At 37.6% G+C, this 18998-nt stretch overlaps 1 protein-coding gene across 1 annotated transcript in view; it reads left to right on the forward strand.

The window, feature by feature from the left end:
* Positions 1-18998, forward strand: part of LTK (leukocyte receptor tyrosine kinase) — a 1073506-nt gene that overhangs the window by 505793 nt on the left and 548715 nt on the right. The window contains exon 11 of the mRNA XM_044073449.1: positions 1396-1460. Within this exon, the coding sequence (XP_043929384.1) occupies positions 1396-1460 (65 nt within the window). The remainder of the gene's footprint in view (positions 1-1395; positions 1461-18998) is intronic.

Genomic DNA, 18998 nt, shown 5'->3' on the forward strand with positions numbered 1-18998 from the left:
GTTTCTTTCAAATTCTGTTGCAACACTATTTACAGTTATGTGATGATGTTTGTTAGCAGATGTATTCTAAAGGTACTATGTTGCTGCATCTGCTATAACATTGTCCCTCTTTGCTGTCCCATACCATTTGTCTTATATACTCCTTCATAACTTTTAAATTCTTATTATGTTGTTATAAATTCCACATAAGCTTCCACATGTCTACTTCTGGTGTTCCATGCATACTGTATTGCCACATTCGCCAGGAGCTCTTGCCACATGATCAGTTTTTACACACGTACTGACTTGTCTCGCTGACTGTGTGCTTTTCCTGCACGCTGTCTCTCAGCTGTTTCATTTGCTGCTTATTGCAATGCTGAATGTGAGCTCTTTCAGAGCTCTAAAATTGCTGTTCCACTGTTCCACTGTAGTCCCATGACAAACAAGTCCTTAAGGTATTCAGCCTATCTGTGTTTCATATGTATTCTTTTGCCATTCAGATATAATGTATTATTGTTTGTAGGATGCATCTCCAAAGGTAGATTGACAAACAATGGCTTCGAAAAAACTAACACACTGAAAGTAGTATAGTCAAATGAAGACTAGGGTTGAAACAGCAAAAGGAGATAGCAATTTTTATGGAGTGGACGAATGACCATTTTTTCTATACAAATAGATATATCTCCTGCATTCATTTATTTTATATATCATCTCGAAAGTTGTTGCATGTTGATGAAAAGGACATTTCCTCCAGTTACAGTAGCTGCAAATACTGGAGCATTCACACACACATACACGCGAGTGTTCTCACACACACACACACACACACACACACACACACACACACACACACACACACACACACACACACACACACACTCACACTCATAGAAAAAGTAAGTATTATTGGTTTGCAAAACAGAAATATATTTTTTTCTCTTGTTATTGAAAGGAGTCGCTTCAACAAAATGACTGGCTACCTATTTTTTCCCATTTGCTTCTCCTGAACTTTTATATGCACTGTGATGTCATGCAGATTAAGTGCTCTTCCTACATTCTACCTCTGTGAAGATTGATACACATTGTGTTGCCAAGGTGAACAAGTGATGTTTGCATATTACACTTGCCTGTTATTGCCTACTTAACTGTGTTTTGCCATTTGCTATTGAAACTAGATATGTCTCTAATGGATGCAGCAGACAAGGTTTCCTACAATGCTAGCTAAGCCTGTTGGGTTCAGATAGTACCAGAATGACAGTGTTAATATGCATGTTAATTGTTGTCCTGTACTGTCTCCTAAGTAACTGTCATGAACAAATTTTCACTTAAAGATGTAACGGTAAATTTTATTTGGTATAACATTTAGCAACTTACTTACTATTACAGTCTTTCTGACTGTATCAATGCTCTTTTCAGACCTTACCTGAAATCTGCTCTGAACAAGATGAAATGGATTTTCTTATGGAAGCTCTGATTATCAGGTAAGACATGAGTTCTCTAACATAGGTATTTTGCCAAAAGTGTTCCACACTTGCATCTAGACAATCTTATCACTCCATAATGCACAAGGTCCTTTAACTTTTAACGTGTACTCAGCCTGTGAATAAATGGAAGTGGGATCTTCACCTAACAACAGTGATGCTATACTTTGAGGCACAACAGTTTATAAACTTCCGCTGATATACACAGGATGTTTACCTAGCAGCTCTACTCTTCATTCATGTACAATGTACAAATGGTGAACTAGTGTCTTGGCTTCCCTTTTATAGTTGTGCCAGGTTTACAGCAATTGATCAGATGACATTTGAGTGAATCTTGCATCTTAGATACAAAAGTTACTTAATTAGCATTTTGCTATATCAGTTAATGATGGCCATCAAAAATGATAAAAAATTGTTTTGTAAAAGACATTCATGTGAGAGGGATTCTGTCTACATATAGCCTACCACTTAAATATTACACCTCAGAAATTATCCAACTTGGGGGGGGGGGGCAAGAAGGGCTTTTCCTCTTTCCTGTGTATGTGTGACCTCTGTGTTGTAATATTTCAGTAAAGAGATGGATAGAAAAGCCCCCCTCTACACACACAAATGCACATATAAGATACATATGGATCTGCTTAATGAAAAATGCAATCCAGTAATTTTAGGTTACTGTTATTTACTAATTCACCAAAATGCCATTTCCAAAACTTTATTTTATGATATATAATTTAATACAACAACCTGGAGAAAAACAGCTAGAAATCCAAACAAATACCAACAAAAACACTAGTTGCAAAACAGATCCAAAAATAGGCACTGCTGGTGAAGGCAGATAGCACAAATGTATTTAAGCTTGTGTAATGCACCGTATAGCTTTTAGTCTATGTGCAACAGACTTCATCAGAATCTAGCATACACACATCAAATGCTGCTTTTAAATGATTCTCCTCATAATGTAAAATACCTGTAATCAGGTCTTAAAGATATAAGACTCAAATAAAACTTTCCAAAGGTATTATATATATTAAAAATCAACAATGCTAAATATAACATATAAAATTCAGTTTAGTTTAAATAACCAGTTATCGGTTTATTTTAAAATACAACATAAAAATGTTTTAGTCCTAAAAAGCACACAAAAACAACAAGATAGAATGCTAACATTTATTAGCCCTTATTTTTAGTATTGGAACTAGTAAAAGAGTGGTCTATTTAGCTACATGTAGTACATGGCCAGCTTTTTATGTCGGGAAGACTGAGAGGAGTCTTAAAAAGCAAATTTAAGAACATGGGTATGAAATAAGAGCAAAAGACATTAACAATGCTTTATATTGACACTTCCTTAATTGTTCTAACTACAAATGGTTTTTATTTTATATATTAGAGAATGTGACACCTAGCCCATTGGGGGGGGGGCATGGAAAGATCATCTTGAGGTAAGGGAATTGAGGTGGCAAGTAAAGTTGGATCCGCACACTACCCGGGGATTAATGACACCTTGTCCCTAGTATTTTCATTGATATATGATTTACCAGAAAGTGTTTTGAATAAATACAGTTTACTAGTTTAAATTTTCTTAATTATGACATTCAAACCATTGTTGTACATGGAAGCAGATTATTTCCATATAGCTTGATCTTTAATTTATACCTATTTGCTTTTTCGTTTTTTATACCATAAAATATTTCTAGTCCCATCACAGACATCATAGGCATGTTTCCATAACTTTGCCAGCCATGGCCAGCTTTGATATAACATAAGGATGGAGCTAACCTTTATACAACCCTGAACCCTGTGTGCCTGGTGCAGGACTTTAGCTTTACTAATGCATTTAGGACATTCCAAGTGGCATCACAGCTACCAATGTAGGCAAATAGTTTGCTTGGCCATATAAATTGTAAAGAGGGTCATCTTCTCTTCATTGTCCTATTGGAGTGGCTGTACTTTGTTTCCTCGATGAGTGAATCCTTTTAAATCACTTGCTGACTGTTTTGGGAAGTTTCTTCCTTCCCCAGTGTTTTACAACCATGACGATGGTATGTTAACTTCAGGGAGTGTAGCAGGGCTTACCCTGCAGGCCACACATGTTGTACTCCCATTAATCTACAGGCTATTTTGCAGTTTCCAGCACTGGTGATCACTGGAGTGGCGTTCTCCTATTCTTCTCTCAGTCTTACACAGTATAACCTTTCACCCTTACGGTTACAAATATATTTTTATGAGATGTGGTCATTTCAACATTAGAATCAATTTATAAAAGACAATAAACAGTTATGTTGAACCACTAAATTAATATGAGGAGAGGATAGTTTAACTTCTAACAGTGAAACAACTTTAACTTTGTTTTTTAAGAGTAAACTTAGAAGTTCTGTAATTTACTGTAAAGGACAACTGTGGCACAAAAAATAAAAAAGTATTATGCTAAAGTTGCTCTAGCCAAAAAAAAATCATAGCTTGTTCAATAGTCCCTGTCAAAAATGCAACATTATGAAATCACAGGAATATTTTTATTTATTGTGACTAATTTTGTTACAGCTCATATACACAGTACCACCTATCATACATTTTTTCAACAGAAATGAAAACCATGTTTGTAATGGTAACTTTAAAAAAAAAAAAGAAGTTACAGTATAAGTTTTTTTTGGGGGGGGGGGGCAAGCTGCACTTGTCAGCCATATCATTAAACTCGGCAATTCCAAGATTGCATAAAGTTAGAGAAAATTAATGCTTTATCACATCCTCTTTCCTTTACCTTGCCAATTTCTGTTGAAGAGAAACTGAATCAGAGCTCTACATGTCCCTTGCAAGAAATAAACAAAAACTTCAACATAATAAAGTAGCACTGTGACAATAAGTCAGCCACAAACAACTAATTATTGTCAATAGATCAGCCACAATTACCAGTGATGCAGCGAGCCGAGTAATCCTAAAATCATAATATGCAGCAACTAACAACAGCTGTAAGCTACTGAAATATACTGCTGAAATGTGTTTTTTCAGGACAGTTCTGTTGTGTTGCATAATTATTGATTGTTTCCTGCAATGTGACATGGTTTTACCAATACTGGACATTCTGTGATAATGGATAGTCTTTATATTAGGTCTGAAGATCTTAAGAGGCTACATTCATGGCATCCACCCCACGGAGATCCTTTTACTGTTTGACATAAACACTAATCTCTGTGAAAGAAATAAATACATACAAGTCCCAGAATGATTTGTCTTTTTAAATATGGATAGATCTCATTGTGGCCATAGGTATACCATCACATAACTCTTTTTCTGCTGTGATGAACTCAGAATATAAGAACTCTATTAATTATGTGCCAGAGCAATCTACTTTAGTTACAATATCCATTACACATAATGATTCTTGAAAACTAGAATAAATCATAAACTATATAAACAATGAATAAATTGCTTGGGAGAGGAGATACACTGGACTTAACAGATATAGTAAACACATATGTATTGGATAGCGATGGTACCGTAGGTGTGCCTCGGAGTGACCAGTATGTGACTCTGTGTCATGAAGCTTCTGTCTCTGACAGTGAAGCTGTTGTTGAATACTCATCAAGTTTAACACATTCTCATTTCTTTATTTTAAGTATCTAAATATACTTGTCTGCATATATAAATACCTTGTGTCAGGCTACAGATATGCTAGATATATGTATATATATATATATATCTATATATATATATATATATATATATATATATATATATATATATATATATATATATATATATATATATATATATATATATATATATATATATATATATATATATATATATATATATATAAAATTTATTTATTTATTTTTAACTATTTTTTGACTGGGTAAGTACACTAGACAGAGCCATCCCTTTTCACGGATGACCTGGAAGCACCGCCTGGTTACGTGACTTGCATGATAGACATATGAAAGTAGAAAGAATCAAATCCTGCAACCTGGACACAGAAAGCAAATCATTAACTTCTTAGAGATGTAGTCACCTGCGTAACTGCCAGACATAGATATAAGATAAGATATAAAGTGACTTTCAATGCCAAATGCTGCTTTTCCTGCCGCACTAAATTCTGGAACTCTTGAAGCAGTTTTCTTTGGTCTATAAATTCTTCCTGTTTAAAGATTCCACAACAATCCTCCATCTACATGCAACAGCAGCCTTGCTTGTTTTCTAATTTCAGTACAAAAACCAATGAAAACAGTTTTTCATATTTGTGGATTATTATTTTTATTGTAAAGAATATTATTGGAGTCTTTTTTCATAGAAAATAACCGTTTATGTCTCAAATCTTTGTATTACATATGGTTATTTTTTTAACACTCATTTTTGCTAAACCACTAAACTCTGTTGTGAAAGTTCCTCTTTTTTGATTCAGAATGTATTCGATTCATCTATTAGCATCTCTAAAACTGGAAACTGGATTCAAACATTGGTGCTCTGTCTCACACAGAGTGGAATTATACAGTAAGCAGAATAGGTGCAATATGCCAGGTTCCTTCCTGTCACAGGTGAGGGAATTTGCAGGGTTCATTCATGTCACAAGTGAGGGAATGTGCAGGGTCCCTTCATGACACAGGTGAGGGAATGTGCGGGGTCCCCTCATATCACAGTTGAGGGAATGTGCAGGATTCCTTCATGTTACAGGTAAGGGAATGTGCAGGGTCCCTTCATGTCACAGGTGAGGGAATGTGCAAGGTTGCTTTCTGTGATTGGTGAGGGTGCAATACATGTATTTAACAATTTGAACTATAAAAACGGACGAGAAACACAAGTTAGTTGCCATGAGAGAAAGATTGCAGTCATATTGTGAACCAAAAAAATGAATCTTCCATATGTAAGGCATGTAATAGCAGTTAATGTAGAGGCCCTGAGTTATTAACAACCTACTTCTTGCAGCCCAGGGTATAGAGTTTGATTCCTACCACGCCATATGCCCACCGTGTGACTCCAAGCAAGTCACTTTACCCCCAGAAAAAGGGATACTTGTGTCCACTGGACTTACCCCATCCACAAATGTATTAGTTTTCATTAAATGTCAAGCAGTTCAAGTGTCAAAAGATGCTTATGTAACTGACCCAAAACACTGAGCAAAAACTGTGAGTTTAGATACTTATATGCTTCACTGTTAACAGACAAAACTGGCTTCCATATACTTGGTCAGATGAAAACTGGATTAATTTCAGCTTGTTATTTTTTATTCTCCAGATTGTAATTTCTTGCTTGCATTTTTTGTTTAGGTGCAGTTTCTTTTTCTCTGTCATTATTGATTCACTTTTTTTCTTTTTACTCTACAATCGTGTGACAATGAAGTTAGATATTTAAGTAAGAGGTTTTCCCTCTGCATGAATGCTTTTTGAATTTTTTTCATAGAGGAAAAGCTTCAGTTAATTAAGCAGAGGAGGTAATATAATTGTATGTGGTAGCAGAAGTGACCACGTCACAGATGAAGTACAAGAAGTTTGTATAAGTGAGTGAGCCTTCAGGTATTCAGCACAAAAACATGACTGCAGAAGCAAAGTCATAAAATGCAAAATATACAAAAGAAAAATGATGATAAGGGTACTGTGTGAACATCCAAGATAGCAGTTGGCAATGAACAAGCAGACAGGCACCACAGCAATAAACACAGTGCAGTTGTAGGCATGAAAGTAAGTTGCAGAGCCATAAATTACATTTTAGGCTGTGTGTATATTTAAATTATTTCAGAAAACTATTTAAATGTTATCTGTGCAGTAAGATTTATAAATAGTAGAGGTGCAAAAACAGATTAAAACAGAACTGTGAAACACTGCACAGGTGAGAAAACAGAACAGTTTGTGTGCACAGATGAGATACATATTGTAAATGCGGTACTGACTAAAAACAGTAAAAATTATTTTTGATCAGAGAAGTTTATAATTAAAAGCCAAAAATTATATCAGAACTTGGGATGGAAGTTTGGCATAATGGCTAAGGTGTTTACTTTATAGACACAATGTGCAGGGTTTGATTCCCACAAGGGGTAATTGGCTAAGCTTAAAATGGCCCATAAGGGCAGTTAGCCTAGTACTAATCTATGAACCTATTCATGCAAAATCCAACTTTCAGAAAGTATTTATACTTCACGGAATCTTCCTAATTCTAGAATCAAATCTGAATGCATTCTTTCTCACATATTCAGAGCATCAAGTCAGAACAATAGCTGTCTCATCTGGTAACCCCTTCAAAAAAAACTATTTCTCCTCATCTGCTTTCCTGCAGCTGTACCAGACTGCTTACTGAGGCTGTCAGAAGCTGCTTGCTGTAGTTACATGCACTCAACACATGACACACAAAAGCAGTATTAGTATTCATTTACATTTGGTTATGCTGCCATTGTTTTTAGACACCTTTGGCACCTGCCAATAATGCCCCCTGACAGCTTAGACCTGGGTAACTGCCCCTTTGTCCCACCCTAGTCATGGCTCTGAATAAGCTAAAATAATTTGGTCATGTTTTACTTGCTTGTGAATACAGCTGAAGAAAATACAAGCTATTGCTCTAGGTGGCATCCTCTTAAATTGCTTTGATTAAGAGGATTGATATAGTACATTTCCAGAATAATTTGCAGATTTCTGCAGTTAACTACATGAGTATTGCTAACAGTCTGAAATATAAGCTTAGTGATACAGCATAGATGTTTATGAGGTCATTATGAGTGTATGATCTGTCCAAGAAAGCGTAACTGTGGCAGACAGAACAACACTATACTTTCTCATGAAGTTAATCTACTAAAAGTATTAATGTATTCAGTAAGTGTAACAGCAAGAATACAAGTAAGACTTCTCCACTGATGTTCAGTAAGGTAGAATATCCAAAGCACTTATGATATTTTATTGCATTATTCTGAATGTTTACTAGTTTGGGCTGTCTGCCAGGGCAGTATCATATTAAAGTTTCCCGTGACTGGTACCAGTTCCAAAAGCAGTGCTGAACAGAAATATAGAGTATGGAGGATATGAGTGTAATTATTATGCATGTGGAATAAAATGATTCTCTGAACAGCACAGTGACAGGAATGAAATAAACTTTGAGTGTGTGTGGAACCTCAGGATTTAAACAATTATATTTAAAGGGAGATATATACTTCAAACAGCTGAGGAATTAATTGAAACTATAAACAGTGCTAAGTTCATCTCTGCGATAGATGCTAATTGACAGTTACAAAACATTAGGCTCTTTGAAACCAATTCAGAGCTTTGCACATTCAGCACTCCTCTGGGTAAAGCAAGCTAAGGATTCTGACACTGCCTTTCAGAATATTTGTGGCTCAAGAAAGGTTAAAAGGAGCAGCTGCAATTACTAAAGGGCCTGAAGGAATAGTCATTATTATAACTGGTGATGATGCAGTGTGGGAAGTTACCATTAACGAGAATGATTTCGGATTTAGAAGATTAAAACTACAATCTGTTAATAAGCTGCTTTCTGTACTACAGGTTTGATTCTGTCAGCTTTCATTTCCCTACTGCATGACCTTGAGTAAGTCACTTAAAGGACCACTACAGGCAAATGATAAAAAGTACATGTTTTTATCTTGTCATGAACTACTGCACCTCCCACGGCTGCCTGCAGCAAAATAAGTACTCAGTCCTGGTTTTATTTTTTTATCCTTGTCTGCCCTCATAGGGGCAGACATCCTGATTCCTTTGCAAACCTAAATTTGTCCCATAATGCACTATGAGAGCAAGGATTGTAATAAAAAGTAGCCCTACCATTTGTTCTCACTCATTTAGAATGGAACACCCGAAAAAAAAGAAAACTGCCAAGTTTGACAGTCTGCAGATCATGTATCATTGACTGGTTGATAATCTAACAGTGTAGTACCTCGCGGGCGGTTCTGCGCAGGTTAGGGTGTGTCCACACTGATTGGCAGGTCATCACACATCGGAGTGACAGTTTTTAGAAAAACACACAATTCGAAAATTCGAGTTTCATCAGTGAACATGGAAAAACAATGAATAAAACAAAACTGTCATTCAAATTAAACATCCACATGGTCGACGCAGTTTGTGTGCAGAGATCCATAACTTATATTGGGATTTTTTTCCCTATAATTGAGAGCAATGGGCAATTTAAAAAACGCCTAAGATGGTGCTGTTGAACCTGTTTCAAGGCACTATAAAGTGGAATCTGGCCACTATTCCAAGGGTAAATAAAGCAAATTAGCAAGTTAAATAAAAAAAAGGGGAAAAACTAGCAAACTTTTGTTTCTTAAACTGTATTCTAGCTTACCTTAGTTGTAATAATAGACAGGGTTCTTGTAATATCCAACTTTCGACACAGATAATAACGATCACTTAAAGACCTGGTAACACATTATTGTCCTACTGAAAGCATTGAAAGGTTCAGGAATGCAGTTGATTCAGTTTTACACTTTTACTAAGTTGTATGGCACAACCGAATGGGAGAAGTTCCACCTGCAAATGCAACATTATTTTCAAAATGAATTTCATTAGCAACAGTTTTATTGTTTGCAGTCTTATAACGACCAGTTGTATGTGTACAGCTAGGATAGACTATATTGACTATAATTACCACTTTTAATGCACCGATCATGTTCCATACAAAAGCTATATGTAATAATAGAATTCTTTTGAAAATAGCAACAACCATTTAATGCACAACTACCTGCCACAAAAGAACTTTCAACTATTGGTTTAACACATTGTTGCCACCTGTTGAAATCACGGGTGCCATAGAAAAACGTAGGGTGCTAATAGAATTCTTTAGAAATTAGTAATGACCATTATTGTCCTTTTTAAATATATTTCATCGGATGATTGTAACTGACAGCTACATGAAAGCTAATTAATATGAATGTAGCTTCATAAAGCATAGGCGTGTTAGGGGCGGGGTTTGCTACTGCGCATCCTGCGAGGTACTACACTGGTAGATTACTGACTGGTCTACAGTGGGTTTTACAAATGTTGTTCCTACTGATGTACTACACATTCTTTGAAAGAATCTTGCAAAAGTGTCAACAGATTACTGAGTTAAAGAAGATTTTCTACAAAGAGCAGTTTTGCAAGTTTCAGTTTCTGGCCAGGTTACTCCTCCCATCTCCCCTCCTTGAATGAGCTAGAGTCTTTCATTTCCAGCTTGGCTTGATTCCACTGATTAGTCAACTTTGCATGACAATAGACATCAAACAAATCACAGCCTGGTGTGCCACTAAAACTGTTCCCTCATGTCTCTTCAGTTTTGAATAGTATCTCACAAGAATTATTTCTAAACACACACACACACACACACACACACACACACACACACACACACACACACACATGAATCCCGAGTTTAGGCCAGTCTGTCCATTTCCTAGGAATTATTTCTAAAAAAAGCACACACATCAATCCAGAGTTTAGGCCAATCTATCCATTTCTTAAAATGTGCCGAGTAAGTTTGAATCGCATACTGGCTGCTTAATTGGTTATATTTGCATAATTATTCTATTGTAGTATAGCTTGAACTATGCTTTACTTACATAAAACAGTGAAACAGTTATCGGTTTCTTCTTAACAAGGACCTCCCACACCTCTGATGTGACCCAGTACTTTCTGTTACTGTTGTTTTATATATATATATATATATATATATATTCACATATATATATATATATATTCACATATATATATATATATATATATATACATATATATATATATATTCACATATATATATATATATATATATATTCACATATATATATATATTCACACACACACACACACATATATATATATATATATATATATATATATATATGGGTCTACTGTAAAAGACCGAAAATCCACTTGTTCGAAAACGAACAGTGGACCATCGGTTGCGCGAAAGTGCACTTCCGCGAAGCATGGTTCAACGAACTGTTCAGGGAAACTGAAGTGCTGAGGCACACTACAGTGGGGAATGGGAAATTTACCTGTTCCCCACTGTAGTACGATCTCGGAGTTAGTATATCTAAGTGGGGGGGGGCAATGTTAGTAAGTCTTTTCTGTTTCTTTTATTTTTATCTTTTTACCGGTTCATTGAACCAAGTTTCGTGAAAGTGCACTTTCAAATACGTGCACTTTCGTGTAACTGAGTGGTCTACTGCTCTTTTTCGAATAAGTGGTATTCGATTAAAAGCAGTAGACCCATATATATATATATATATATATATATATATATATATATATATATATATATATATATATATATATCTATATATATATATATATGTATGCACATACACACACACACACACACACACACACACACACACACACACACACACACACACACACACACACACAATCACACACATACATATGAGTATATATACACACATGATTGGTGCCAAAACCATGGTCTAAAATTAAATGCAAAAAAACTACATTATTATTCCCTTTAACAAAACAGAATTCACTTCAAATTACAATAGTAACACCCCACTGAGTTTCAACCCAATAGTGCCTGACTTGGTTTGATAGCAATCTGAACTTCGACCACCAATTTTCCAGAGTGGTAAAGAAAGCCTTCTATGTGGCGCACCTCATAAGCAAGGGCATAGCATCCAGGTCAAGGGATGTTATAACTCCACTGTTCTTGACCCTCATCAGACCACTAATAGAGTTTAATGTGTCCTTTTGCATGTACCTCAACAGACACCTGCAGCTTGGGTGATTGAGGGGGTGGTGGTGTACATGTATGTGTGTGTGTGGGGGGGGTGACCATTTGTGTCTGTGTGTGTGGGCAGGCATGTGTGAGCATGTGGTGAGTGCTTAAAAACAGGAAATCTATAGTTGATTTGGGGACAGTAGCCATGCAACACTGTTTTGTAGCGAACTGGCCACTGTGTCATGGTCATTTGACATTTTGGATCAGAGTGTTTGTGTGTGTGTGTGTGTGTGTGTGTGTGTGTGTGTGTGTGTGTGTGTGTGTGTGTGTGTGTGTGTGTGTGTGTGTGTGTGAGTATGTACGTATTGCATATATGGAGTAACAGAGCTGTGTAGCAAAGCTGGACTGACACTGGCTTAAAACTTTACTTGGAGGATAATGGTGTTAGTGCAATGGGCTTGCTACAACATCTGTGGTGTGTCCTGAGTTCACATGCTCCAATACTTTTTGCACCTCTTAGCCATTACTGCTCAATATCTGAGTTGTTTGGCTTTCTGCTATATACCTACAATCAACTGCATTACTAGCTGAATTAAGTGCAAACTTGCAGTGTTAAAGATTGTGGTCTCTCTCTCTCTCTTTCTCTCTCTCTCCAGTTAGTTTCCCACCCTCCCTCTCTGTTCTTGTTCTGGTATTTAACTTGGTGGCTTTGAAATTGCCGGTCCCGCCTGTAAATTTGTGTTTGAACACTCCTCCTGGGTCTATCTCATTTGCTCACTCAGCCTAGTACACTGAGATCATATTTTGACTTCAGACACTCCTACCAGTCCCATCTGTTCAGCTGTTTCCCAGCTCTATCCTAGTCTAGTGTCACTAGCTCATTCTACTTAATACAGAGAGAACATTTGAGAAGGGCAAGCCACTTTGGTTCTTAACCTTGAATTATTTTCTGTTTTTCCTTTCTCCCTTTCCACTTTACAAAAAAACAATTCTAAGCTAGTCTAGTCCAGATACAGATTTGCTGTATCCTGGACTGTTTGTAAGCTTCTGAGCCCCCCAAACCTTTCTGTGTTGGAGGGAAGCCTTCTGGCTTATCAGTGGGAGTGGTAAGCACTAGGTAGCCTATCATTTAGAATGGAACACCCGAAAAAAAAGAAAACTGCCAAGTTTGACAGTCTGCAGATCATGTATCATTGACTGGTTGATAATCTAACAGTGTAGTGCCTCGCGGGCGGTTCTGCGCAGGTTAGGGTGTGTCCACACTGATTGGCAGGTCATCACACATCGGAGTGACAGTTTTTAGAAAAACACACAATTCGAAAATTCGAGTTTCATCAGTGAACATGTAAAAACAATGAATAAAACAAAACTGTCATTCAAATTAAACATCCACATGGTCGACACAGTTTGTGTGCAGAGATCCATAACTTATATTGGGATTTTTGTCCCTATAATTGAGAGCAATGGGCAGTTTAAAAAACGCCTAAGATGGTGCTGTTGAACCTGTTTCAAGGTACTATAAAGTGGAATCTGGCCACTATTCCAAGGGTAAATAAAGCAAATTAGCAAGTTAAATAAAAAAGGGGAAAAACTAGCAAACTTTTGTTTCTTAAACTGTATTCTAGCTTACCTTAGTTGTAATAACAGACAGGGTTCTTGTAATATCCAACTTTCAACACAGATAATAACGATCACTTAAAGACCTGGTAACACATTATTATCCTACTGAAAGCATTTAAAGGTTCAGGAATGCAGTTGATTCAGTTTTACACTTTTGCTAAGTTGTATGGCACAACCGAATGGGAGAAGTTCCACCTGCAAATGCAACATTATATTCAAAATGAATTTCATTAGCAACAGTTTTATTGTTTGCAGTGTTATAACGACCGGTTGTATGTGTTCAGCTAGGATAGACTATATTGACTATAATTACCACTTTTAATGCACCGATCATGTTCCATACAAAAGCTATATGTAATAATAGAATTCTTTTGAAAATAGCAACAACCATTTAATGCACAACTACCTGCCACAAAAGAACTTTCAACTACTGGTTTAACACATTGTTGCCACCTGTTGAAATCATGGGTGCCATAGAAAAATGTAAGGTACTAATAGAATTCTTTAGAAATTAGTAATAACCATTATTGTCCTTTTTAAATATATTTCATCGGATGATTGTAACTGACAGCTACATGAAAGCTAATTAATATGAATGTAGCTTCATAAAGCATGGGCGTGTTAGGGGCGGGGTTTGCTACTGCGCATCCTGCGAGGTACTACATTGGTAGATTACTGACTGGTCTACAGTGGGTTTTACAAATGTTGTTCCTACTGATATACTACACATTCTCTGAAAGAATCTTGCAAAAGTGTCAACAGATTACCGAGTTAAAGAAGATTTTCTACAAAGAGCAGTTTTGCAAGTTTCAGTTCCTGGCCAAGTTACTCCTCCCATCTCCCCTCCTTGAATGAGCTAGAGTCTTCCATTTCCAGCTTGGCTTGATTCCACTGATTAGTCAACTTTGCATGACAATAGACATCAAACAAATCACAGCCTGGTGTGCCACTAAAACTGTTCCCTCATGTCTCTTCAGTTTTAAATAGTATTTCCCAAGAATTATTTCTAAATATACACACACACACACACACACACACACACACACACACACACACACACACACACACATGAATCCCGAGTTTAGGCCAGTCTGTCCATTTCCTAGGAATTATTTCTAAAAAAAGCACACACATCAATCCAGAGTTTAGGCCAATCTATCCATTTCTTAAAATGTGCCGAGTAAGTTTGAATCGCATACTGGCTGCTTAATTGGTTATATTTGCATAATTATTCTATTGTAGTATAGCTTGAACTATGCTTTACTTACATAAAACAGTGAAACAGTTATCGGTTTCTTCTTAACAAGGACCTCCCACACCTCTGATGTGACCCAGTACTTTCTGTTACCGTCGTTTTATATATATATATATATATATATATATATATATATATATATATATATATATATAGATATATTCACATACATATATATATATATATATATATATATATATATATATATATGGGTCTACTGTAAAAGACCGAAAATCCACTTGTTCGAAAACGAACAGTGGACCCTCGGTTACGCGAAAGTGCACTTCCGCGAAGCACGGTTCAACAAACTGTTCAGGGAAACTGAAGTGCTGAGGCACACTACAGTGGGGAATGGGAAATTTACCTGTTCCCCACTGTAGTACGATCTCGGAGTTGGTATATCTAAGTGGGGGGGGGGGGTGCAATGTTAGTAAGTGTTTTCTGTTTTTTTTATTTTTATCTTTTTACCAGTTAATTGAACCGAGTTTCGTGAAAGTGCACTTTCGAATACGTGCACTTTCGTGTAACTGAGTGGTCTACTGCTTTTTTTCGAATAAGTGGTATTCGATTAAAAGCAGTAGACCCATATATATATATATATATATATATATATATATATATATATATATATATATATACACACACACACACACACACACACACACACACACACACACACATACATATGAGTATATATATACACACATGATTGGTGCCAAAACCATGGTCAAAAATTAAATGCAAAAAACTACATTATTATTCCCTTTAACAAAACAGAATTCCCTTCAAATTACAATAGTAACACCCCACTGAGTTTCAACCCAGTAGTGCCTGACTTGGTTTGATAACAATCTGAACTTCGACCACCAATTTTCCAGAGTGGTAAAGAAATCCTTCTATGTAGCGCACCTCATAAGCAAGGGAATAGCATCCAGGTCAAGGGATGTTATAACTCCACTGTTCTTGACCCTCATCAGACCACTAATAGAGTTTAATGTGTCCTTTTGCATGTACCTCAACAGACACATGCAGCTTGGGTGATTGAGGGGGTGGTGGTGTACATGTATGTGTGTGTGTGGGGGGGTGACCGTTTGTGTCTGTGTGTGTGGGCATGCGTGTGTGAGCATGTGGTGTGTGCTTAAAAACAGGAAAATCTATAGTTGATTTGGGGACAGTAGCCATGCAACACTGTTTTGTAGCGAACTGGCCACTGTGTCATGGTCATTTGACATTTTGGATCAGAGTGTTTGTGTGTGTGTGTGTGTGTGTGTGTGTGTGTGTGTGTGTGTGTGTGTGTGTGTGTGTGTGTGTGTGTGTGTGTGTGTGTGTGTGTGAGTATGTATGTATTGCATATATGGAGTAACAGAACTGTGTAGCAAAGCTGGACTGACACTGGCTTAAAACTTTACTTGGAGGATAATGGTGTTAGTGCAATGGGCTTGCTGCAACATCTGTGGTGTGTCCTGAGTTCACATGCTCCAATAGTTTTTGCACCTCTTAGCCATTACTGCTCAATATCTGAGTTGTTTGGCTTTCTGCTATATACCTACAATCAACTGCATTACTAGCTGAATTAAGTGCAAACTTGCAGTGTTAAAGATTGTGGTCTCTCTCTCTCTCTCTCTCCAGTTAGTTTCCCACCCTCCCTCTCTGTTCTTGTTCTGGTATTTAACTTGGTGGCTTTAAAATTACCGGTCCCGCCTGTAAATTTGTGTTTGAACACTCCTCCTGGGTCTCATTTGCTCACTCAGCCTAGTACACTGAGATCATATTTTGACTTCAGACACTCCTATCAGTCCCATCTGTTCAGCTGTTTCCCAGCTCTATCCTGGTCTAGTGTCACTAGCTCATTCTACTTAATACAGAGAGAACATTTGAGAAGGGCAAGCCACTTTGGTTCTTAACCTTGAATTATTTTCTGTTTTTCCTTTCTCCCTTTCCACTTTACAAAAAAAAATTCTAAGCTAGTCTAGTCCAGATACAGATTTGCTGTATCCTGGACTGTTTGTAAGCTTCTGAGCCGCCCAAACCTTTCTGTGTTGGAGGGAAGCCTTCTAGCTTATCAGTGGGAGTGGTAAGCACTAGGTAGCCTATCTACCACAAGAGTGGTTTCTGGCACAGAAATTGTAGTTTATTGTCCATTTTGGCAGCTTCTCCATCTCTTTCAACTTTCTGTTTAAAAAGCCCACGTTTGCATTTATTTCCCACCTTTCCTGTAACTAGTCTATTCCAGATACAGATTTGGGGTACCTAGGACTGTTTGTAAGCTTCTGAGCCCCCCAAGCCTTTCTGTGTTGGAGGGAAGCCTTCTAGCTTATCAGTGGGAGTGATAAGCACTAGGTAGCCCATGTACCACAAGAGTGGTTTCTGGCCCATAAATTGTATTTTATTGTCCATTTGGGCAGCCTTTCCATCTCTTTCAACTTTCTGTTTAAAAGCCTGTGTTTGCACTTGTGTCCCACCCTTCCTGTAACTAGTCTAGTTCAGATGCAGATTTGCTGTATCCAGGACTATTTGTAAGCTTCGGAACCCCCCCCCCCAAAGCCTTTCTGTGTTGGAGGGAAGCCTTCTAGCTTATCAGTGGGAGTGGTAAGCACTAGGTAGTCTATCTACCACAAGATGAGAGGTTTCAGGCCCAGATGTAGTTCATTGGCCATTTGGGCAGTTTTTTCCATCTATTTCAACTTTCTGATTTAAAATCCCGCATTTGTTCTTGCTTCCCACTTCTCCTATAACTAGTGTAATCCAGATACAGATTTGCTGTATCCAGGACTGTTTGTAAGCTTCTGAGGCTCCCAAGCCTTTCTGTGCAGGAGGGAAGTCTTCTAGCTTATCTGTGGGAGTGGTAAGCATTAGGTAGCCTATCTACCACAAGAGGAGTGGTTTCTGGCCCAGAAATTGAAGTTTATTGGCCGTTTGGGCAGTCTTTCCATTTCTTTCAACTTTTTGGTTTAAAAGCCCACATTTGCGCTTATTTCCTGCCTTTCCTGTAACTAGTCTAGTCCAGATACAGATTTGCTGTATCTAGGATGGTTTGTACGCTTCTGAGTGGTGCCAAAGTCTGTTCTTCAACTTTTCCCTTAGATCTGCTAGTTCTCTCCTCTACTGCACTTTTACTAGCTTATTAGTCTAGCACTTTACCAGACTTCTTGTAGCAATTATTGTAACACACAAAAGTGCTACCAGCACTAAACATTCTATAAGGAAACAGATCCAGTACTTATTATTAATGGTCACCCCTTCAGGCATGTCTAATGGTCAGTTCCCTGTGCTTTCTCCTATTAACCTGGTGAACTTGGGCATCCTGAGGCAATGTAGCAACTGCCTCATGTACACAGACAACCCACTCCTCTTACCTCCCAACACTCAGACTTGCAAGAGATGCACTTATATATCCAAATTGGAAGCCACGCACTCTCCAGCCAAGACCTGAATAGCTGGTCAAGAGGAGAAGGTCAACACTTGCACCAACACCACATGGAACACATAGCACTCCAGAACACACACCAGCACTGCCTTCACATAAATACACAAACCACACACCCACCTTCGTTGAGGCTCTCAATAAAAATCTATCCAAACAGCAGAGACCTCCAAGGCAGAAACACACTCGACCACCACAACAAAACACTAATCACAAGACACATAACTCTCCTAAACTGTGTGCCACTCAACCAAAGCCCCTAAGGCAAAACAGCATGCCCAACATGCTAGTCATAGGTGACTCAGTAGTGAGGCACACTGATGTCCCACTCACTAGGTTGAATAAGGAGAAAGTAACAGTCAGCTGCTTGTCAGGTGCCAGTATCCGCCACATAACGCATGCACTCAGGTCCCTCAACAACAGGTACAAATATGACTCTGTCATTATACATGTGGGTGTGAATGACCTGAGACATACCTCCCTGGACTACATGAAAAGAGACATGAAGGAGCTCTCGGATTATGTAGCCCAGGCGGGTATGACCCTAGCCCTGAGCAGCATCCTACCATCACCCAGAATGATACCACAGTACAAGCAGAAAATG

The sequence above is a fragment of the Protopterus annectens genome, chromosome 6.part0, assembly GCF_019279795.1.
Source record: "Protopterus annectens isolate FY-2018-M chromosome 6.part0, PAN1.0, whole genome shotgun sequence".
NCBI classification, from domain to species: domain Eukaryota; kingdom Metazoa; phylum Chordata; order Ceratodontiformes; family Protopteridae; genus Protopterus; species Protopterus annectens.